The sequence below is a fragment of the Euprymna scolopes genome, chromosome 26, assembly GCF_053919585.1.
Source record: "Euprymna scolopes isolate OS-2025 chromosome 26, ASM5391958v1, whole genome shotgun sequence".
NCBI lineage: Eukaryota > Metazoa > Mollusca > Cephalopoda > Sepiida > Sepiolidae > Euprymna > Euprymna scolopes.
The window spans coordinates 76,690,045-76,714,683 of NC_136507.1; the positions used below are offsets into that span (position 1 = coordinate 76,690,045).

Here is a 24,639-nt window from a genome sequence, read left to right on the forward strand (position 1 = left end):
TAAAAAAAGTATTGATATACACAAAGGGTGAAATATAACTGAAAAAGCATATCCCCCGCCCCCAAACACACATAACACAATTACAAATTATCTTCAAGTCGAAAAATCACATTTCCCTCTTTTCACAATAATTGCATACCCACAATTCATAACAGTTTAGTTATTTATAGTTTTCATTGTCTGTGTGAAGCCGACTATAAGCACACCACTTAGCGATTAGGTTAGAATTTCTTAACATGTTCCTAGCAATATTCATAATTTCAAATTGCATGTATCCAGGCATTTCAGAAAGTTGAATGGCATTCATAAAGGAGTCAGCAATTAACTTAAAATAAATCAAATCTCCAGTTTTCAGAATATTATGATCAGTATACATATTTTGGAGTTACTCACAAAAAGAAACCTATAAGTGTTTATTTATATATATATATATATATATATATATATATATATATAAATAAAATACATAGTTATTATTACAGTAATGACATATATGAATAATTATAAGCTCAAGATTTTCGGTTAGTATTCTGTATAGAATTGAGATACCAGATTTTTTTTTCCATGTTCATCTATTAAAATTTCCAGTGCAAATTCAAAGTCCAAATAATTAACAAAATAAGAAATACAGAAAAAATTTTATGATGCAAGTATCCATCACAGAATGAATATGTCATATTCCAAAAATCATGTAAATTGATCAAGTAATTTTTTTTTAAAACCATTTCTTTTTAAATGATTTTTGGCGATTTTAGCAGTAAATTGTAGCCGTTACAGGGCTGACTTTGATCATGGTAGTTCAAATTGAGTTGTCTCCTCTACATATGGCAATTTTACTTCCTCATAAAATTTTATTGGTTAAAAAAAAAAAAAAAAAAAAAACTACTTGATTGATTTACATAATTTTTGGAATGACATTTTTGTTCTGTGATAGGCATGTATAATCAAAAATTTTTGGTTCTTCATTGTAATAGCAAAATTCGAAATATTGAATTTCAAGTAAAACCAATGGTATCCATTTAATTGTCACTAGCCTGGGTGCCCAGTATTACCCGGGTGTTTGTAGATATGTGTTAAGCAAAAAAACTTTTAGTAGGCAAGCAGGCAGGTTCGAACCCATGACGCGAAGGCAGAAGAGGTGTATGTAAGGGTGTTCATTGCGCAAAAGACAGGCTTGAACCTGTACTGCGAAGAAGGAAGTGAAAAAAAAAAGTGACACGTTAACTGTTGCGCTCATCGCCAAACCAGAAGTGACGTAGGTTTAACTTAAGGCTAGACAATCTAAAATGACTTTGGAAAAAGTTGGAGAAAAAAAAGCAACCCCTCCCTGTAGAAAAGTGCCCAGTTGAGGGTGAAGGAATTAATGTTTTTGGCCAATTTTTCGATATTTGTCGTCCAAAGGGTCGAGATTCAAAATTATACTGATCTCATGAAAATTTGTTGCCTCTGTTGAAAGTTTTAGACAGACATACAAACATACATACAGTTAAACAGACAGGTGAGATTTATATTACAGACTAGCGGTTGGGGTACCCAGCATTGCCCGGGTGTTTGGAGGTGTGTGTGGTTTTGGGTAAATCAAAACACCCGGGTGTTTGTGTCGGAGGGGGGGGGGTAAAAAAAACGTTTTAGGAGGTAAGTATGAAGGATCGAACCTGAACCCTGGAGTCGAAGTTGGAAATTAAAGTGTGAAAAAAAAAAAAAAAAAAAAAAAAAAAAAAAAAAACATGCGACGTTAACCACTGGGCCACCATGAAATAGTAACAAAAACATCTTTGAATTTATTTAAGTATTAAAACTTGGCAGGTGCCTGTACTTAATGAGGTCAACTTTGACTGCAGGGCAGTATTCTATTTACTGTGGGGCAGGATTTATTTTTTTTTTTATTTTCCCAAGATGTTGTGGGGAAAACCAGCTCCCCATAAAAAGGGGATTGTCCAAATTGAATAGCAATTGTCTGATATAAGGAGAAACTCCACATTGATCAAAGCTGATCGCTTTCGGACGTTTCCGGAAAAATGCCGCCAGAATTAGTTTCGCTTTTATTATACGAAAAAGCTTAATGCACATGTGGTGATCAAAAAATGTTGAATATTTATCTTTTCAAAGTCAAGCAAATTAAATAGACAGGCGACCCCCATTGTTAACTCGTAGATATTATCATTTAGACGTGATATAAAAAGTTTTGAGTCGACCGATCGTTTCTCGGACATACACACACATTTTCGCTTTTTATATATATATATATATATATATATAGATGTCATAGCAATGATCATATCCAAAAATTATGAAATACCATAAGGTAGAAAATTATTAATGAAAATAGTTTTCTAAGACAAATCAGTGAAAATTGAATTTTGCAAAAAATAGAAATCAGAGAGTTTGAATCTTAAAAGGGAGGCAAGTATTTACTGAAAACTGAAAATATTTGGTTAATTTAGCAAAACTTAATTTGTCACTACTTATCTTCAAAAACTTATTAATTTAATACCTTATCGTTTTTCGTCATTTTTGGATATTTTCATTACTGCGACATCACAAGTAGATATAATTGGTTTTACTTGAAATTCAATATTTTGATTTTCGAATTTCACTACAATAACAAAAGAACCAAATTTTTTATTTTTGTTTTGTAATTAGGTCGAATTCTGCACTTGCAAATTTTCACTATCGTAACAACGTAAGTACAAGAGAAATGATTTCAACCATTTTTTGGATTTTATCTTTTTTTTTTATATATATGTTTGTGCTTTGGATATTCTTCATGTACCATTTTTATTTATTCATATTTTTTTTCTTTAGTCAGAACAGGCCAATTTTCACCAAGTTAAACTACTAAAAACACTAAATTTACTCTAATGCCGATCTAACCTTACTGAAGATTAACACTAACGAATTATAACTTCATACTTTTACAGAAATCCTACTTTTTATCAGTAGCCATTTTCTTCTCAGCCACAAATATAAAAAGTGAAAAAACAATACTTCTTACCTGTAACCTCATTTGTTTTTCTTCTTGTTTAATTTTATACTTCAATATTAATTCGTTTACTGCAATAAAGAAATAAAAGAATTAAAGATATTGTAACATTATGACCTATTAGATCAGTTCTTGCATGTGTGACAGCAGCATTCACTCTAGGCAGGTTTAAACCGGCTTCCTTCAGAAGAGAAAGTTTGATGGGAAACATTAGTTCACAAGCAGCCCTCAGACACATATCCTGGTTAAGGGAAATAACATTAGGTTTTTACAGCTCTTGACATCTTATTGTCAACGTCCTCCAATATAAAATGGCTGGTATTTCCAAATGGTCACTCATCTCGTACTAAGTAAGCTCAGTGTTGCTTAACTTCAGTGATCTAAGTTCTTATACATGGAAGTAGAAACTGGACTTTTGGAGGAAAAAATTAAGTGTGTACACCAGAATGCTAAGAGCTGCACTTAACATCTCATGTAACAAGCAGACCATAACAGAGCCTCTAAAGATCTCTACAGAAAGAGATTGATGTATAAAAATATATCTCTTTATTGTTAGTCACACCAAATGGATGGCATAAGTGAGGAAACTGGAAGATATACAGGAATTGATACAAGTATTTTTGTTTTTTTTATCGGACTTGCCCAGGTGTAAAATATACTTAAATACGATATTTTAATTTGTACAGATTTCATATATTATAGTCATGATTTCAAAAGTAAAAAAAAAAAAAAATATTTGGGTGCCAACAGCTAGAATTGAAACTGAAAGCTAAACTGTAGCATTCAAAGCTGGTGATGTTACCACTGTAACAACATGACATGCATATGAACTAATTAAAAAAAATATATATATATTTGGGTGCCAACAGCTAGAATTGAAACTGAAAGCAAAACTGTAGCATTCAAAGCTGGTGATGTTACCACTGTAACAACATGACATGCATATGAACTAATTAAAAAAAAAAGTTAAGATGAATGGACAAAATGTATGATTTTTTTTCAATTTTGACCCCTTAACTATTTTAACTGGCTAAAGACGCATAAAAGAATGATCTATAAAGAATCCAATCATTTCAGGTCCCTAGTGCCGCTCTGCGACCTTTAGTTTCAGAGGAGATAGCGTTTGAAAATATGGAGACAGATAGTCTTTTGTATCTTAGATTTTTAAAAATACGTTTAACATTGTATTGCGTTCTTGTTTGTGTCAGTATGATCAGATGGAAGTTCCACATTGTACGATATTTCGGGAAAATTTTCCTTCAAGTACGTGTTCAACTTTAATTGAAATGTGCATACAGGGACTATTGTAGCTAGAAAATTACCGACTATTCATTTACAAGTCAATTTTTTTTTTTTTTAAATGTATTTATTCTTTATATGTTGTTTGCACTCAATGGAACATTTGCGGGGAGGTTGCATACGCATGTCAAATTCATAGGCAACCAGATGTTTAAAGTGTGTCTATGTCTGGGCAGTTGTAATCCACTTGACCGGAAAAATTATACAAAAAAATTAAAATAAATTAACAAATAAAAACAAGTTTGTTTTTGTTTTTAGAAAGGAGTCACCACTTATCAAGGTGTGGAGGCCACTCGAGGATAGGAGTTACCGAGTGTACAGTAGTCAATCAGATAATATCATTGAAATTGTTAGTAGCTAAAATTTGTAAAATTGGATTACTTAAAAGGGACAGCTCATCAAGAACCTGTTCGTGTTGGACTTGAAGATGATCATATTGCAGTCAGCTGGAAAACAGGGAAATGGAAGAGAGGTCCACAGGAATGCAGTTCTACGAAAGAAGCTTTGTTCATGGAATCTACGTTTAGGTACAGATAAAGAGGGGGGGGGAAATTATTGATAGCGGTTTCAGCTAGACAAGTGTTTTTCATGGAAGTTTGGCGAGGACGGACCGTATTGAAGCTCAGACAAGCACTCGCCATGAAAATAATGATAAAGCTGAGACAGGCTCGCAACGTCTCTTCTGTGTCAAAGAGGTTGCAGGAAAAAGAAAAGAGCATCCCCTACTAGGCTACAAAGTTTATTTTAAACTGTCACAGCAAAATAAGCTGCTTCTATCAGCTCCTGCCCAGATGTGGCAACAGTACTCTATACTTGGACATACTTGGCTCTTATACAGGTAGAGAATTGTATCAGCAGTGAGATATTTAATGGAGTGGTAGAATGATGCCACCATTTTCCCAGCAGCTTTGGCAACGGATTTGATGTGTGTGTGTGTGTTCTATTTCAGATCAGGAGTAAAGGCCAGACCTAGAAGCTTGTCAAAACATGGAGCCTCCCCAAGAACAGAGCCATTCATTTCAATTTATGCCAGATGGGGATCAGAGCATTGATGATGCAAAAATAGAAAGTTGGTTTTAGATACAATAAAATTAACCGGCCACATCTTTCCCCATTGCACCACATGCTCAAAATCAAAGGAGAGAGAATCAGAGAACTTGGTTATTTACAGCCTCTGAAGTGTTGCCATAGATGGTAGTGTCATCGGCATAACTGTCTACGAATGATCTTAGGATGTGATTTGGGAGATCATTGATTTAGATTTTTTAATAACATTAGGAGATAAATTGGTCTTTACGGGTTGAGCACATCATCTTGGGGAGAAAAAAAATCTTGCCTAATTTCATCAAATTAAACTGAAAAGTTTTAAATGCAAAACACAAAACCAAGTTGTTTTGAGACTTAATTAAAAGATGAATATATGAGAGTCATTCCAAAAGTAAAGCCTATTTTTTTTTAAATCTCAAGTTGAAGAAGAACAAAGACAGGAGTGGTACCATTTAAACGAGCAACCTTTTGTGCTCCAGAATTTATTTTTCTACATAGTCACCACCATTCTCAATGCACTTTTGCCAAGAATTCAATAACACTTCTCTGCTCTTGACAACTGCCGATGACATAGGTTGCTTTCTTAGAGTCTCGCACCATTAATATCTGCAACAGACATATGAAACTTTTAGGTTATAATTGCATAAGTCCAGTCATCATAACGATCCAATTTGTAACATTCTCTGATCCATTTTGGTGGAATAAAAAAAGAAAGCATTACTTTGGAACGTCCCTCGTATATTTAAACTTTGACTACTTATTTTAATTGATAGCAAAAACAAATCATGCCATACCATTATGTAAATGTACAGTTTTGGGGTGTGGTCGAATATTAAAATGCAACACTTTTTGTAGTGATAGTATTTTTATTTTACGAATGATGCTTATCACGCTCAACATCTGAACTGAAAATAATGTTAGTATATCATGGTTTACTTACACATCACATTTGGAAATATCTGGTCATCGTTGTCGATGGTGGTGTTACACCGAGGACATCTGTTGTTTTGTTCAATGCACGTCTTTATACATTTACCACTGGAATTGCATGAAATTAAAAGAGAAACAAAAAATCTTTTTAAGAGACAAAACGTGCAAACAAAAGATTAATGTAATAAGTTATGTGATTATTTATTACTTTCAAATTAAAATGATGCAAGGGAGAGAATCCCGTTTAGTAGTGTTCGTTGATTTACTGAGAATAGTTTCCCTTTGTTTCTTCGGTTGTCGCTGATTCTGTGATAGGAAGGTATACACGGAATGAACTTTAAATTAAAAACTCTTTCCTTAATTGCATATTTGGCAAATATTGGTTATTTTGAGGCAACATTCACCTAGGATGGGTTGAGCTGCCTCCACCCATGGAAAACACAGCATCTCGGATGAACACAGACAATGCAGAATGGTCCGCAACGGCCAGTCTAGTGACAAACACGACAGACCTGCGGACCATCGGGTTAGGTTTGCCATCAACTTGGATGGTGTATAACCATGTCTTCAGCTGACCTCTCGGGCATCTTTACCAACCTTGGAGTGATTTTGGAACTATTGCTTTGCAAATGAACTCTCCTGGGTTGCAACGCACAACATGGCCCAAACAGCAAAGTCTCCTCTTTAAAAAAAGATTAGCCAAGGGGGAGGATTTTGTATCATGTCCCCGTTTGGATATTGGAGACAAAATGATGCCGGTGAACCCACAGAATTTGGCATCTTGAAAAAAAGGCTACTAAAGGGTAAAATTAAAAAAAATTGGTATGCGGGAATCATCAGTTTTTATTTGTTTGCTGTTTCATGACTGTGCATGCGTGAATAGTTCACATTACAGATTATCTATGTTAAGAATAAGTAGCTTGAAAACAACTTTTAAAAGATAGTGTCATGCTGGTCTAATGGTTATCATACTTGGCTCACAATCTTGAGAATTTTTTTTTTTTTTTTTTTTTTTTTACTTACAAGAAGTGAATGTTTTAGAAAAAAAACATGCTTGCACATATATCAGTTTCTGACTTAATTAAAATATAATTAATATGCATACTTTACGACCGGGCAACATCGGGCACCCAGGCTAGTCTATAATAAAAACAAATTCATTATTTGAGGGTCAAATGGCCATTTATATCATTAAATGTTCCTATTTACAATGCCTCCCCACGGGACAGAGTTAGACACTAGTGTCGTTTTTTTAACGTGGAGAAAAGGAACAAAAATAAAAATTGTCTCAGTCGTGAAGGATTTCTCCTCCACTGACAGAGAACAAGAAATTGAAGTGCAGCATCTGAAGACAGATACTACACTTTGATCTTGTCCCGAAGGCATACGCATCTTTTAATGTTATCATATAAAGGGAAGTAAGTGATCTTTTGCACAATTATTTCCCTTACATCGACTTATGTGTAAGTCTACAGACAGACAGACAGAGAAAGGAAATAGCTGAGCAAAGAAGAAAGGGTGAGAACGGGGACAACAGAGAAAGAGATAAAAATTTCATTACATTTTTGCCTAGAGCAATGCCCTGTTAGTATGTGTGTGTGTGTGTGTGTGTGTGTGTATGTATATATATATATATATATATAGGAAATTAAATTTATGCTATATTGGCATTTTGCTCTACAAAGGTAAAAATGAACCTATTTTCTTTAACAAAATTTTTATGGGTCTTTTTAGTATTTATAAAATTTAATGAACGATTACTCACCAAAAGGTATGACCACATGGGGTCATGTATGCTTCATCAATAATATCAAAGCAAATCGGGCTGCAAAAAAATAAAAAATATCAGCAATATATTTTTTAAAATTTATGTCTTCCTGTAGGCATCTCTAAAAACATTACAAACACACACAAAAAAATCACATTTCAAAAGATTAATTCTTAAAAAGAACATTTTTTTTTTTTTTTACCATTTCATTTTTTGGATTCCATTTACTTCTTTCTCCTGTTTGTCATCAAAACAAGCTCAAGTTCAAATTTCTTTTTTTACGCATCTCACCTGAAAGCTTCCAACATTGTTAATGCAGTGCATTCTTTATATTATAGAGTGACCCCAAATTCAACGTCACCCATCCACGCAACATCTTAATTTTGAAAAATGTTTAGAACACTTCTTTCACTGTACAATTCATGCACAAACATTTGCAACTGCTAAATAGAAGGAAAGCACAGGAAATATTAACAGCTGACTGTGACAAATTTCTATTCCATGGACGCCTGGCACAATTGCAGACATTAAAGTATTATCGTAGAATACTTAAACAGAACAAATACTACACTTTGCTCCTAACTTCAAGGTCAAAAAATGTATTCAGAGTTTCACATTCAACAAAACAGCAAAGGAATTTTTTTTTTTTTAATTACTTTTTACGTAACATCTTCAGCAATCGGGAGATTTTATCTTTAAAAAAAAAAAAAAAAAAAAAAAAAAAAAAAAAAAAAGGAGTGAAGAATAAAAATGTACAAACATTAAATTGTCTTTGTCTATTGCTATATATAAGATAAAGAGTAAAGTTACACAAGAACTTTATTAAATTATCAAGTCAATAAGGGTTACAGCAAAAGGAATAAGAGAGAAACCTATTTAGGCCATGAAATACCATGGCCTAAAGAAAAACAAATATTGCTTATTAACTTGAAAATGTAATAAAGTTCCTATGTACCTTTATTCTTTCTCTTAACTTATTCTATTGTTTGCTCCTCTTAACCGGGTAGAGCTTTATTTTTTTTATCCAGATAGGTTTGTCTTAATTCTATTACTATATATATATATATATATATATATATATATATATATGAACAAATGATTAATAATGGTTGAGATTACTTTACCTGTAAATATTAACTCTTTAATATTTATAATATATTTTAAGTTTACCATTTTGATTACCTTGGTAAACTTATTGTAATTTTTATTTTATATATATATATATATATATATATATATATATATATATATGTGTGTGTGTGTGTGTTGAGACTATTAATCGGTATCTAAATAATTTGTGCTTATTTTGTGAAACCAAAACAATTTTTTGGTTTGTTTCTCTTTAAAAACTTAATTTTCCATTGCTGGTACTAATGATAAAATGCTAGTTATAAAGTTCAAATTACCGATCTTATTAAAATCTATTCATCACCACAAGCATATTTTTATATTTGCAAAATTACACGGGTTTTTACGGTAATCCAAAAATTAAAAACACAAAACAAAAAGCAACAATTCTATAGCTAAATATTTTGAGCTTTTAAAAAAAAATCAGAATCACTAATTTTATCGGAATTGTCACATCACTTTATATATATATTATATATATATATATTATAGCAGTTTCCTTCAGTCTGGACAAACTATGTAGGGTAACTTGGGGTAATTCCATACCCACTTGGCTGAAAAGCCGTTCAGTTAAAGGGAATAATTTAATGCTTTAATGTTCTCTATTGTTCTAAGTTTGTTATTTATTGTGACTTATATATAAAAAACAAGAAAAGCAAAAAGAGTCTAGGAGTGCTCTGATGTGGAACTTATGCTTTGTCAGATGAACATATGCTTTGGGAAATTCCATACCTTTGGGTTATGGAATTTCTTAAATGATTCCAGAACATAAATAGGTGCTTAACATGAAACAGGCTTCCCTTCTACATATTTCAGCATCTCCCGCCATTTCTTATTAGTGAATTTGCAATTATTCGATATTTTGTCAATCATAAGAAGACTATAAAGGATTTCTTCATGAGTAAATTGGCACGAATGCTGGCTAGGTCTGAAAGAACCAGACAAGATCCATCAAATGGCAATACGGAGAGAGCTTGACCTCAGCTGAATGTCTGCAGCGATTTAAAAAAGACGAAGAGAAAGCAGCAAGAAAAGGGAGGACAGGATCTCAAGGGCGATGTCAGGAGAGAGGAAGAAAGAATACCGGTACGAGAAGGTAAAAAGTAGTGATGGACAGCTAGGTGCTGAAGCCTCAGAATCAGATCTACAAAGAAACAGTGATGGCGACTTGGTTTCTTCCAAAGCCAGAGAAAACATTTTAGAAGTGTACCTACTGCTATGAAGTAAGGTTTGTGCAGTTTGTCTTTTGTAAAATACAATTGACAGTTGAATATTCTCGCTTCGCCTTTTTTCTTTTATAGTCATGCATATATGATATTAAATAAATAAATGCTTAGTTTACTGGTTGGCTTTATTTCTATCTCTATGTTGATATTTCCCACATTATGCAATTATCAAACAGAGGGTATTGGAATTACGCTTTTTCATATGATTTCAATGATTTTTTTCAAAGTCAAGTTTTCTATTTTTCTGTTTGATTCTATTGGATCTTGGTTTGTTATATGAAAACTGAACTGGTTGTATTTTTTTTTAATCTATATCAAGAGTTGATATGTCTTACCCAAGAATCAGAATTCAACAAACAAAAAGTATGGTATAAAATTGCCCCAGGATACCTTATACCCACCGAGTTAGTCAATATTCTAAAACCATAAGATGTATTTAATTCACACATTTTATCCATATTTTTTTATGAAGTAGGTCTTAATAGCAGAAGTCCACCAAACAGCTGAAACATATGCACATTTCTCAGAAAACAGTTGGAAAGTTTTTATATATTTCCATTAAGATGCTCATATGAAATAGAAAACAAAAAAGATAAATAATATTAATAAAAAAAATAATCAACTTAAAAACATTTCAAGCTATTGCTTGTCAGTTGGAATGGAAACATATTTTAAATAGCAGGAATGCAAACATGTCTGCCTTTTTTACCATGATACACTAAGAAACAAAAGATTGTATTTGTCTTTTGTTTTATGTAATCAAATGCCAGCAGATGTTTGCTATATGCAAATCTGCATCTGTGCCATTTATTAAATTTAAAGTAGAGCCATTTCATTATTTTAAAATAAAAGCGAGTCATGAGAAAAAATTAGAATAATTTTCAGTCATATACATGGAATTCAAGATTTTGCAAACTAAATTACTAGAAATTTAGGTAAAAATGCACTTTAACTCGCCAAAAGAATTTTGTTTTCATTTTCAGAAGAATGATACTAATGAAAGAGAAGATAATCCAAGTAATGCCTTTTTCTAAACATTCAAAAATAACCGTTACAATTCTTAGAGAAATTTATTTTTTCAAAAAAAAATAAATAAATAAAACGTTGCATTCATTTTATTTGTGTATTATAAAAAATGAAATATAGAATAGTACATTGTGTTTGCAAATTAAAAAATATTTTTGAAATATTGTTGCTAAATTAAAAAAATAAATAAATATTCCTCTGATTATTGCATTTTACATCAATTTTTTTTATTACAATTTTAATTCAATAAATATTTTGTTATTTAAGGTTTTCTGTAGTGATATTTTCTTACTTAGAAAAAGGCGTTAAGTTTGGATTGTCTTCCCTTTCTGCTAATATCACTCTTCCGAAAATGAAAACAAAAATACTCTGGCGAATAAAGTGCACTTGTACCAAAATTTATTTATGCTTTTTTGGGCAAGACATAAGTATCAATGAATTACAGGTAGGTTGAGAGATGATAACCAGTTTGTGTGCAAAAAGTTTAAGAAAATAACAGTGGCGACTGAAAAGAATTGATGTGGAGATGGCATATCTACATGATAATGTTATATGGAAAAGGGCTGTTCCCTTTCCATGTAAATAAGAAGAATACTAGATAAGTGAAAATGAGATTAGGATAAGCCTAGAATCGAACCCTGTAAGCAAAGTTTAGAAATGGAATATTAGAAATCAAGTCTTGTTAATTCTTTTAGATATCTGAATATTAAATATGTCAGTAAAAGAATGACCAATGCAAATTAAATTATATTGTTTAAAATAGGTTAGATTAGAATTGAGGATTCTTCTGTTTGCCAAAAGTGCCTTGGACAAATACATGTAAAGCCACATGAAATTAGTCACATTTGAAAACACACTTCTGACGTCATAGACAAAGGACATTTCTCCATATACGATACTATGGGTTCGGATTTTAGTTAGTCAGCCAGCCAGCCAGAGAGAGGTGAGAGTCAGTTGGTCAGCCAAGAATTGACAGTCAGTTGGAGTGAGAGTCTCTTAGAGGCGAAGGGTAGAAGATTAACCATGTAGATACAAGCGGAATTCCTGACGTCATTGACCGGCCAATCAAATGAATAAAGAAGTCATCATTATGTTGTAACTGTTGTCTTTTGCCATTCTTCATCACAAACAAAAGGTAATTGTGTTTATCATCTTATAATGAACTTTGTGTAACTCTTCAAAGATTGTGTCCTCCCCACCACCATCATCATAAGTGAAGTATCTCCCTCTCTGATACAAGTTAAAAGAACTGTAGCATGTATAAATGTCTTTATCATTCTGTTATAAGAACTGTTAATACGAAGTCCCCAAGAAATATAAGAACTGTATAAATATCTCCCTCATCATCAGAATCGTCACCTCTGTATTACAGGAGTCCCGTTATATATGTGCCCCAATATGAACTCCCCGTCATCTTTAAACATGTCCCCCGCTACACAACAATAAAACCATCAAGGTTATTCAGAAGTATTGTTACTTTGGTGATACCATTGGAGCAGAGGAAGGAGCTGCTGCTAGTGTGATTGTAAGAGTTAGGAGTGGAAGGAGTGAATTTAGGAATATTCTTCAATTACTTATCAGCAGAAAGTCACCATTATCGGCCAAGAGAAATGTCTGTGGCATGTGTACGCATTTAGAGAGATGTATTTCGCAGATAGAAATTATATAAAAAGGATATGATGGATGTGTAATGCAAGTCTTAAAGACAGGCTTAGTTGTGATGACCTCAGAGGAAGATTAAATCTGGTTTGTTTTATGGCATACCAACCTCTTTTAGGTAATTTAATATTCAAAAATTAATTGCAATATGGCAGACAAATGTTATCAATGTTCCGGCAAAACTTTTTAGTTATATTTTGTTAACTATCCGTTTCTTTCAGGAAATTTTTCTGGGTTGATCTTGCTCTTAAATTATTTTCCTGATAGGGTTTCATCCCGATTTGTTCGAATTCCACACAGCCTGTCAGTATATGCATATATCAGGGAAACAAATGCCAATAATAAAATTATCTGATTCATACGATATGAATGAATCCGACAAGTTTATTGTAACATTAATGCATAGTATAAAGTTATTGAGGTAGCGGCAACGACTTGGACCACCTAGTCTTAAATCAGAGTAGTTCTTGGAACAGATATGATGGTTTGGTTTATGGCATATCAACCTCTTTTGGGCCATTTAAAGCCAAAACATTAATTGTAATAAAGTAGATGAATGTTAATGTTTCAGTGAGGCGTTTAGTTATACATCTGTTTCCTTCAGGAATTCAAAATTTTTTCTGGGTTGACCTTACTCAAGTTATTTTCCTGATAGCATCAAATTCTGGTTTGCTCAAATTCCATACAACCTGTCAATATATGCTGAACCGTGTACAGTTCCTGGCATGTTATGCAAAATTGGGTTTCTCCTTTCAGTAGTAGGTGGCAAAAGTGAGAGATTAAATCTGGGCAGTATAAAGAAATATGTGCAGAACAGGAGACTTTGTTGGTATGGTCATGTTGAAAGGAAGGATGAGAGTTGAATTAGTAGATGTAGAACAGTTGAGATAGAAGGGTCAGTTGGCAGGAGAAGGCCAAAGAAAACATAAGTGATAAAGATGGATTTGAGAGAGAAAAAAGGATAAATAAAAACCTGGCCAGAGATATGAGGTGCCTTCAATAAGTTTCCAGACTTTTTCGTACGGGCACTTTTATTGATCAATGCACTTGTTATACCATTCCAACAACTTCTGCAAGTTCTCATGTGAGCGTGTTGATGACCCTCGTTACAGCCCCTTTCATCTCTTCAATTGTCTCATAACAACCTTTAAGGTTTTCCTTGAGCTTAGGGAATAACCAAAAGTCACGGTAGAATCACATTAAAAAAACAAACAAGGTAAAAAAAAAAAATAAGGAAATAACGGTTCACTCATTCTTCTATTTGAAACATTGCAACCCTCCGACTGTATGGGACACTGATTTTTTTGATGGCAGCTTCTCAAACATATGAGGTGCCCTCAATACATTTCCAAACTTTTTTCATATGGGCACTTATTGATAGTACACACTTGAAACCCTAATCCCCTTCGAAGTAAACTGGAAAGCTCTATGGAAGTCCTCTAAGGTTTTTCTTTAGCTTAGGGAATAACAAAGTCACAGGGAGCAAGGTATGGATTATAAGGAGGGTGGGGAACTGTCTTGATGCAAATTTTGGTTAAATTGACAAGGATGGTATTGTGGATTGGTGTATTCACGCAAATCTTACGCATTTTCAGTTCCTCACAAATAATTTATATACAGTTCCGACACTGACATCAAACCGTGCACTTATCTATAGACACACGATGGTCCTTTTCCATGAAATACTTTATTTGGTCAATCAATGGTGTTCTGTCTTCCTTACTTCTCTCACACCCCTCATTATCCCTCAGATTCCTTGCCTTCATTGAATCTCTTATGCCACTGAAAAACTGATGCTTGATTCATGTAAGATGGCATTTTTTCCAAATTTAAAACAGAATTCTATTGTATATCGTTCTAAAGTATCCTAACATATTGTATTTTTGAAATTCATCAGCTGCGACAATCAGGCTTTATTCCAATTCCTGCTGTAGCTGTTCATTTGAACTTGAAATGATAAACGTTGGTCAGTCAATTCATAAGATGTACAGCAATAACACACTGAATTTTTCAGAATCTACGATAATTTTAAATGCTTGTACAAAATAATGCCCGGAAACTTATTTAAGGCACCTCATAGATTAGTTTGAAAATCAATTTGTAAAAGCCATCCACAACACATGCCAGCATATGAAACAGACATTAAACCAAAATTATTTTGATCGTTAATCTCATTTCAACTTAAAAATTGTTTCAACAGATGTAATCTCTGACCTGTTTCAGGCATACCTTTTCGAACTTGAGAATCAATACTTAATTTCAAACAAACCCTTTATTTTATCCATAATGGTAGCTTGCTCTCATATTGTCAGCCATAACCGGGTAGATATCTTATGTAATTCGTAATTGTATTCTTTGTATCGCCTGTACTCAGGATGGAACCCTCAACCTCCAGAAAACTCACTTAAAACTTATTGCCTAGCATCTGTGCCATTTTGAATTGGAACACAAATTGCCTCAGTCTATAAAGATTTCTTCACTGTTTAAGGACATAACATATCAAGTGTAGTAGAACAGATACTACTCTTCGCTCTTAGATAAAAAGTTAGAGTTGTTATATGCTTTTTAGTTATCTATCCATTCTCCTAAACAAGGCAAAATCATATCACATTTTACTAATATTGTTATCAATAGCATTTTTAATGTATATAAAAATGGAATACTTTTCGTTTTCCCCCCCATATGAAATAAAAACCCTTGTTCTAGTTAGTTGTATTATAAGCTTCCCAATAATCACTCCTCTCCTCGATAAAAACGACAGCTACTATGTAACTAATGTCTTTATCAAGACTATATTTTAATCAATGTAAATATTAGATATTTACTTTCTCTAACACAAAAGTCACATTTATTTTCTTATGAATTAGAAAATAAGTTTCTAAATTTTTCAGACGATGATCGATTATTCATATTATTTGCGTTCTTTAGACTATTTTCATGTTGAATGTAATTTTCACAATGTTTCAGTCGTAAGAACCCGTGGGGTAGTGGATAAAATACTTGGTAAAATTTAGTTGTAAAGTTACCCTCTTTTGGAAGTTGATGGTTCAATCATCAGTGCAGATGACAATTTTTTTTTTTATAGAAATCGCTTGAGACAACATATGAAGCTACTTGATGTAAGTTAAGGACGAAAGTGGATTATTGCAAAGACAGGAAATGTCTATTGATCTTAGTCTTAAAAAGACCAATCCTGTAGGTAGGAGGAAAACAGTAAGCAGGAAAAGAATTCCACAACCTTGCAGTCCTTGGAAAAGAAGCTACTGGAATAGGAAGCTGTATTACAATGAGTTATCAAAACAGCAAATGGATGGAAGACCACTAGATCAATGAGTCATACGAGCTGAAACAAAAGAAGCAGGGAATAGATGAGAATTCTAGGGAACACATGCCATAGTATTTGTAGAAGAGACAGACTAGCAACATCACATCCGTGAGAGAGAGGTTGCAGTGAAGAAAAGGTAGAGCCAATCAAATTCCAGATGCGTTCCTGCAATTTATGAAGACCCTTCAAATGGGATGCAGATTCATCAGCACAAATATGACATTACTCTATACATGGTTTGATAGTAGATTTGTAGGAATGGAGAATAACTTTGAGAGCGAGAAAGTGTTTAGAGCGATAGAGAGAACCGATTTCAGGAGACGCAGAAATCGTAATAAACTTAATATATGAACTCCAAGAAAGATTTGATGAGAAAGAAAGACCAAGAAGTTTTAGAATCGATTCCTCAAGAGCAAAGTCATCCGTAAGAATATCAGAAAGAAAAGGGACACACCTACGATTGAAAGACAATAGCTGAGTCTTAACAGGATTAAACAAAAGAAGCCATTTCTTACCTCAATCTATAAGTGAACCCAAATCAACTTCTAGATCAACTGCATATTTCAGCTGATGCAAGGAAGATGGGCAATAAGCAATATCAAAATAGAGGGTCATGTCATTAGCATAAATTTTGATTCTCTGAATAATATTCTCTGTTCGATCATTTATAAAGAAGAAACAGTGTTGGACCTAGAATAGAGCCCTGAGGAACACCGGCATTGATAGGAACAGAAAATGAAGATACTCCAAGAGTTACTCGCAACCTTCGATAAAAAAGACCCAACAATGTTAAGAACATTACCACCAATACATAATCTTGAAATTTCTGTAGAAGACCAAGATGCCATACTGTCGAACACCTTCAAAATGTCAAGCGTAATGACCCTACCATCACCTAAATTATCCATAAGCAGTTCAGTTAAAAAGTCAATAGATCAGCTTTTGAACAAAAAACACAAAAGCCATATTGAACAGTGCTAAAGAGGCCCAAACTTCCCAGAAAAATGAACAAGCCTGCTGATGACTAACCTCTCAAAAACTTTGCTAATAACAGAGATAAAGATTAATAATACAATGTTTAGTTGGAGAAGATGGATCACCAGCATTTTTAGAGATAAGAACCACAGGGGAAACAGGACTGAAATAAACAGATTGAATAATTTTGAGGATAGAAGTTTATGTGCACAATATTTGAAAACAATAATCAAATCAGAATGGGAAGTGTTAGACTGGTCAATTGCAAATTACTTAAGACCTCTATCCAGTCATGGTTGAAGGAATGAGAGCATACTAGCTCAATAGATTAAAAACAAAGGGTCTTGTTCAAAATTCCATGCAGATTCCAACGTTCGACAAAAAAAAAAATAGATTCCAACGTTCGACAAAAAAAAAAATAGATTCCAACGTTCGACAAAAAAAAATAGATTCCAACGTTCGACAAAAAAAAAATAGATTCCAACGTTCGACAAAAAAAAATAGATTCCAACGTTCGACAAAAAAAAATAGATTCCAACGTTCGACAAAAAAAAATAGATTCCAACGTTCGACAAAAAAAAATAGATTCCAACGTTCGACAAAAAAAAATAGATTCCAACGTTCGACAAAAAAAAATAGATTCCAACGTTCGACAAAAAAAAATAGATTCCAACGTTCGACAAAAAAAAATAGATTCCAACGTTCGACAAAAAAAAATAGATTCCAACGTTCGACAAAAAAAAATAGATTCCAACGTTCGACAAAAAAAAATAGATTCCAACGTTCGACAAAAAAAAATAGATTCCAACGTTCGACAAAAAAAAATAGATTCCAACGTTCGACAAAAAAAAATAGATTCCAACGTTCGACAAAAAAAAATAGATTCCAACGTTCGACAAAAAAAAATAGATTCCAACGTTCGACAAAAAAAAATAGATTCCAACGTTCGACAAAAAAAAATAGATTCCAACGTTCGACAAAAAAAAATAGATTCCAACGTTCGACAAAAAAAAATAGATTCCAACGTTCGACAAAAAAAAATAGATTCCAACGTTCGACAAAAAAAAATAGATTCCAACGTTCGACAAAAAAAAATAGATTCCAACGTTCGACAAAAAAAAATAGATTCCAACGTTCGACAAAAAAAAATAGATTCCAACGTTCGACAAAAAAAAAATAGATTCCAACGTTCGACAAAAAAAAAATAGATTCCAACGTTCGACAAAAAAAAATAGATTCCAACGTTCGACAAAAAAAAATAGATTCCAACGTTCGACAAAAAAAAATAGATTCCAACGTTCGACAAAAAAAAATAGATTCCAACGTTCGACAAAAAAAAATAGATTCCAACGTTCGACAAAAAAAAAATAGATTCCAACGTTCGACAAAAAAAAATAGATTCCAACGTTCGACAAAAAAAAATAGATTCCAACGTTCGACAAAAAAAAATAGATTCCAACGTTCGACAAAAAAAAAATAGATTCCAACGTTCGACAAAAAAAAAATAGATTCCAACGTTCGACAAAAAAAAATAGATTCCAACGTTCGACAAAAAAAAAATAGATTCCAACGTTCGACAAAAAAAAAAATAGATTCCAACGTTCGACAAAAAAAAAAATAGATTCCAATGTTCGACAAAAAAAAAATAGATTCCAACGTTCGACAAAAAAAAATAGATTCCAACGTTCGACAAAAAAAAAATAGATTCCAACGTTCGACAAAAAAAAATAGATTCCAACGTTCGACAAAAAAAAAATAGATTCCAACGTTCGACAAAAAAAAAATAGATTCCAACGTTCGACAAAAAAAAATAGATTCCAACGTTCGACAAAAAAAAATAGATTCCAACGTTCGACAAACAAAAATAGATTCCAACGTTCGACAAACAAAAATAGATTCCAACGTTCGACAAACAAAAATAGATTCCAACGTTCGACAAAAAAAAAATAGATTCCAACGTTCGACAAAAAAAAAATAGATTCCAACGTTCGACAAAAAAAAAATAGATTCCAACGTTCGACAAAAAAAAAATAGATTCCAACGTTCGACAAAAAAAAATAGATTCCAACGTTCGACAAAAAAAAATAGATTCCAACGTTCGACAAAAAAAAATAGATTCCAACGTTCGACAAAAAAAAATAGATTCCAACGTTCGACAAAAAAAAATAGATTCCAACGTTCGACAAAAAAAAAATAGATTCCAACGTTCGACAAAAAAAAATAGATTCCAACGTTCGACAAAAAAAAATAGATTCCAACGTTCGACAAAAAAAAATAGATTCCAACGTTCGACAAAAAAAAAATAGATTCCAACGTTCGACAAAAAAAAAATAGATTCCAACGTTCGACAAAAAAAAATAGATTCCAACGTTCGACAAAAAAAAAATAGATTCCAACGTTCGACAAAAAAAAAAATAGATTCCAACGTTCGACAAAAAAAAAATAGATTCCAACGTTCGACAAAAAAAAATAGATTCCAACGTTCGACAAAAAAAAAATAGATTCCAACGTTCGACAAAAAAAAATAGATTCCAACGTTCGACAAAAAAAAAATAGATTCCAACGTTCGACAAAAAAAAAATAGATTCCAACGTTCGACAAAAAAAAATAGATTCCAACGTTCGACAAAAAAAAATAGATTCCAACGTTCGACAAACAAAAATAGATTCCAACGTTCGACAAACAAAAATAGATTCCAACGTTCGACAAACAAAAATAGATTCCAACGTTCGACAAAAAAAAAATAGATTCCAACGTTCGACAAAAAAAAAATAGATTCCAATGTTCGACAAAAAAAAAAAAATAGATTCCAACGTTCGACAAAAAAAAAATAGATTCCAACGTTCGACAAAAAAAAAAATAGATTCCAACGTTCGACAAAAAAAAAATAGATTCCAACGTTCGACAAAAAAAAATAGATTCCAACGTTCGACAAAAAAAAATAGATTCCAACGTTCGACAAAAAAAAAAAATAGATTCCAACGTTCGACAAAAAAAAATAGATTCCAACGTTCGACAAGATACACCAGAAAGAGGAGGTTATATCAAACAAAACATTGTCAAAATAACATTCAAGATGAGAACAGTAGTCTGAGGAATCCAAATACAAAGAAAATAAGAGTAAATAAATTTTAAAATTTGACAATGTATTAATTTAATGCACTATGATTATGACTCATTTTGGAGAATGGGGGGGCGGGCGAAGTGGGAGAGAGACGGGGGTTAGGGTTTATGTATCTACAAGCATCACAATTGATCAATCAGCTAGCATGCCATTCTTAAAGACAGAGGTTGCAAGTTCAATCATCCAAGGAATTATTATTTGTACTTCGATTTTTTTTTTTCTTTTTTCTAACAGAACTTAGACATTTTGGTACTTATGCAGAATAGGGGCTGCATTATTGTCAGCATATTCAATGCAGGTTATGTAAACTACCGGAATGGTGCTGAAATGCTTAGTCAATGAAATCGCAGCAACTAACAATTGGCAAACGGTATCTTGTTTAATTTTTAACTGTTTGCTAACATATTAGAGATGGGCTATTTTTTTTTGGCTATATAAAAAGAAAAAAAATATTTGTTTATCATCTCCTGGTGTTTTAAGTAACCTGTTCAGAATATGCCGATGATAACATATTATTATGCTGCAAGAGTACAAATATTTTAGATTACAATATTAAGCAGGTTTAGTTTTGTTTGTATAATCTATGTATTTTATAAAAATTAGAATTAGGGTGATGCTGGATAACCCTGCTAATAGACATTAAATGTCTCAAAGACTTTGCATTCCTTTAAATAGGGGATAAACAACTCCAAACAGATACTGCTGTAAACAAAGGTTTTGAAAAATAGACATAAATAGCATTGTATGAGTGACTGGATGCCAGCAGATGCTTGGCCAAAATAGAAATTCAAAATCTTGTTAGGACTTAAAAAATGTTGGGTGAGGGGTGTTGAAGTACGAGATTTGTTTGAATGTTATGAAATTACATTATTTCATAGGCAATGTAATCTATTTGTTTCCTTCAGCCAATTTTTCTCCCTCTTTGTTTAAAAAAAGGACTTTAGCACTCTTCACTTCTAAGAGGATCAAACCAATAAAGATATAAAAACAGATAAACATCAGAAGAGGCTAGTTTTGATATGACCTGCCACAACAGGACTGTTCAGTTTCTTTCTCAAATCTAAAACTCCTTTATTATGCATACCAACTAACCAACCAATCTCCACCCCCAACGTCCAGCATACACAAAAAACAATTTAAAAAATAAAATAAAAAAAAATTGTTAAATGAAAGAAACAAGTACAAAATGAAATCCAAAACCGAGAAAGAAAATCTTATGGTTCTTGTCCAAATCCTCCCACACCCTTTATTTAAAAAAAAAAATTCCGAAAAAACTGTATGATATACATACCTATAATGAAACAAAAATAACATATTCCAAAGATTATATAAATTGATCAAATAGTTTTATTTTTATAAAGAAAATCATTAAGTGATTAATGAGAATTTGTAGATATAACATAAATTTAATAAGTTTTGAATTATTGAGTTATTGCCCTTGTTCTTTTGATATTTTTTTTGTTCAAAATAACAGGCAAGACAGTAACTTGATACTCATAAAATTTGATTTTCTTATTTAAAAATAAAACTATTTGATCAATTTATATGATTTCAGCATACAGATTTTTCTTCTTTTTTTTTAATATCAGAGGAATTCTGGGCAAGAATCGTTTGTTGTTTGCACAGATATTTTACATTAAGACAATATCAACAGGCTGATGAAATTCCTTTGAATATTTCATAAAAATCCCCAAATAATTTTAAAAACTTTAAAACCATTATTTCCTTAAATTTATTGATGTTCTTGATCTAATTTGGTAACATTTTTCCCAAAAATTATATAAATATTGGCATAAAAATTTTATTGGTCTTGATCTACAATAATGCAACTTTGATTTTTTTTTTTTTTTTTTTTTTTTTTTAAATAGAGACACATGGAATATTTATGTGCATTTACTGCAGATTATTTGGAAACCATTAATTTCTGGAGATTTTCAGTGCCAATTTTTTTATTTAATGATTAAAATCATTTCTTCTGAGATTTTCATTGTTAGCAAAAGACATAAAAAAGTTACAATTGCTTTAAATATCTCAACAATAGAATACATAGAAAAGGCTTGATCTAAGAAAGAATTGTTTTGGATTTTTTTTTAAAGCTAACTAAAAATAAAGTTATGACTATTTTTGTGCCTTGCACGTTTGGATATTTTCCCCTCTTTATGACCATATGTGTTTCATCACATTTTTTTTTTACACTACTTTTTCAGCATTAAGCTTTTTCGTATAAAAAAAAGAAGCCAACAGACTCGCGGTAAATAAAACACTGTCCCGCACTCAAAGTTCACGTCATTAACTCGTCAAAAACGGGCTCCTGCCAGGTTGCACGTTTTTTTTCACACTGTTCTATTTTCCAACTGCGCGTCAAGGCTTCGTTTTTTTTAAACACAACCAACGATTTTTCTTTTCATTTACCCAGAAACACACACACCTACAAACACCCGAGCAATGCCGGGTACCCCCCCCCCCCCCGCTAGTTAAGAAAAAAAAAGTTGAAATCAAAGTTGAATTGTAATGCATTTTAGGTACAAGAAAGTCAAATCTAATACTAGGACTGTTAAAAATGAATATATTGCAAGATTTTTAAGGTATTTTTGTAGATCAACACTTGCTAAACTGACCCTACCTACCCCCCCCCCCCCCCCAAAGTATGTGATTCTTCCTTTTTTTTTTAAGGCAAGTATATGAACACAGAAAAATGTTAGGAAAAAAAAAAAAAAAAAAAAAAAAATTATATATATATATATATATATAAAAATTTCATGTAAAATAATCTTAGATTTTAGGGCCATTCTAACATTTTAAGGTACTTAACCATTTTTTCCCATACGAAATAAATTCTGTGAGTTTTTCTTTTATTATTATTTTAGACAATTGTTTTTTTTAAGAGAATCTTTGTTGGAAGAGGCTTACCACTCACAATTTGGGTTAGTGGTAGAACTAAAGGCAACTATGTGTAAACACCCTGAAAACTTGGCAGCAAAAAAAAAAGTTATTCTAGAGTGGTGAATTAGGTTTACATATAAATTTAATGTAAACTACTCCATTTCCAGGCCATTTTATCATTTTAAAGCAGCTAATTTATTTTTCTACAAGAGACAAATAGGGTGCATTTTTTTAGGGGGTGCAGAGTCTTTTTTCTTTTGTTTTTTTTTTTAGACAATTATGAATGCTTTTCAGACGGCTTGTACAATGGGGGCTTGCCACTTGGACTTAGGGTAAATGATCAAGTTATGAAAAGGGTTTTTTTGTTTGTTTGTTTTTTTTTCAAGTAGATGCCATTCAGACTTGTCACTCAGATTTAAGATTAATAGTATGGCAGATTCAAGGGAGGCACTTTTAAGAGATGGGCTGGTCACTCACACCTAAATTTAGTGGTTGGTCGATTGTTTTATGGCATATCAACCCTTTTCAGGTTATTTAATGCCGAATCCAGTTATTTTGAAGATAAATTTTTTTAATAGAATATTTTTTTTTTTTTAGTCGGTTTCTATTTAACCCATAGTTGGGACCCTAACAGGTACTACCACTCCGGGTCAGAGTGGACCTGGGAGCAATGGCATTAAAGGGTGGCTCCACACTCCCCAAAGCCCGCAAGCTGCGGCCTCACCATCGGATCTAGTTTAAGGTCATATCCAGGACCTAGATGTAGTGTAGCATCATTTTTATTTATATATATATATATTAGTGGTGGGACGATTAATCGGAATCAGAATCGTTAATCGTAAGAATCGTGTATTTTGGGAGGCATCGGAATCGGAATCGTTAAAAAATACCTTAATTTTCCGATTCCTTCATTACGATTCTTTTAGTCTGATGTTGAAAAAAAGAAAAAAAATTCCTGATATTTCTAACTGCAAGAGAGAAATGTAGCATGTTATAAAAAGAAACCAAAGAAATTCATTATTAACAGGGCAATGCTTAGTGTCCCCTCCCTTACAAGGTTCATTCATTCAGATCTATTGTGATCAAAACTACAAAAGAGTTAACTTGAAAAGAATTATGCAGGGCTCTACATTGTGAGTAAAAATTAAAAAAAAAAAAACGCTTATCTTTTTGGCGACTGTTTTTTTTACTGACAAATCTAATAGTGAATGAAAATGCTTTTCCAACTTATATTTTCTTAAAACGAGCAAAGTCAAATTATTTAAA

The 24,639-nt window shown here is 32.4% G+C and overlaps 1 protein-coding gene across 1 annotated transcript in view; it reads right to left on the bottom strand.

Moving 5' to 3' along the window:
• LOC145248204 (E3 ubiquitin-protein ligase COP1-like) overlaps window positions 1–24,639 on the bottom strand; it is a 105,958-nt gene that overhangs the window by 49,507 nt on the left and 31,812 nt on the right. Inside the window, exons 3-5 of the mRNA XM_080110066.1 lie at window positions 8,025–8,084; window positions 6,270–6,367; window positions 2,996–3,054 (exon numbers count right to left, since the gene is read on the bottom strand). Coding sequence (XP_079966192.1) covers window positions 2,996–3,054; window positions 6,270–6,367; window positions 8,025–8,084 — 217 coding nt within the window. The remainder of the gene's footprint in view (window positions 1–2,995; window positions 3,055–6,269; window positions 6,368–8,024; window positions 8,085–24,639) is intronic.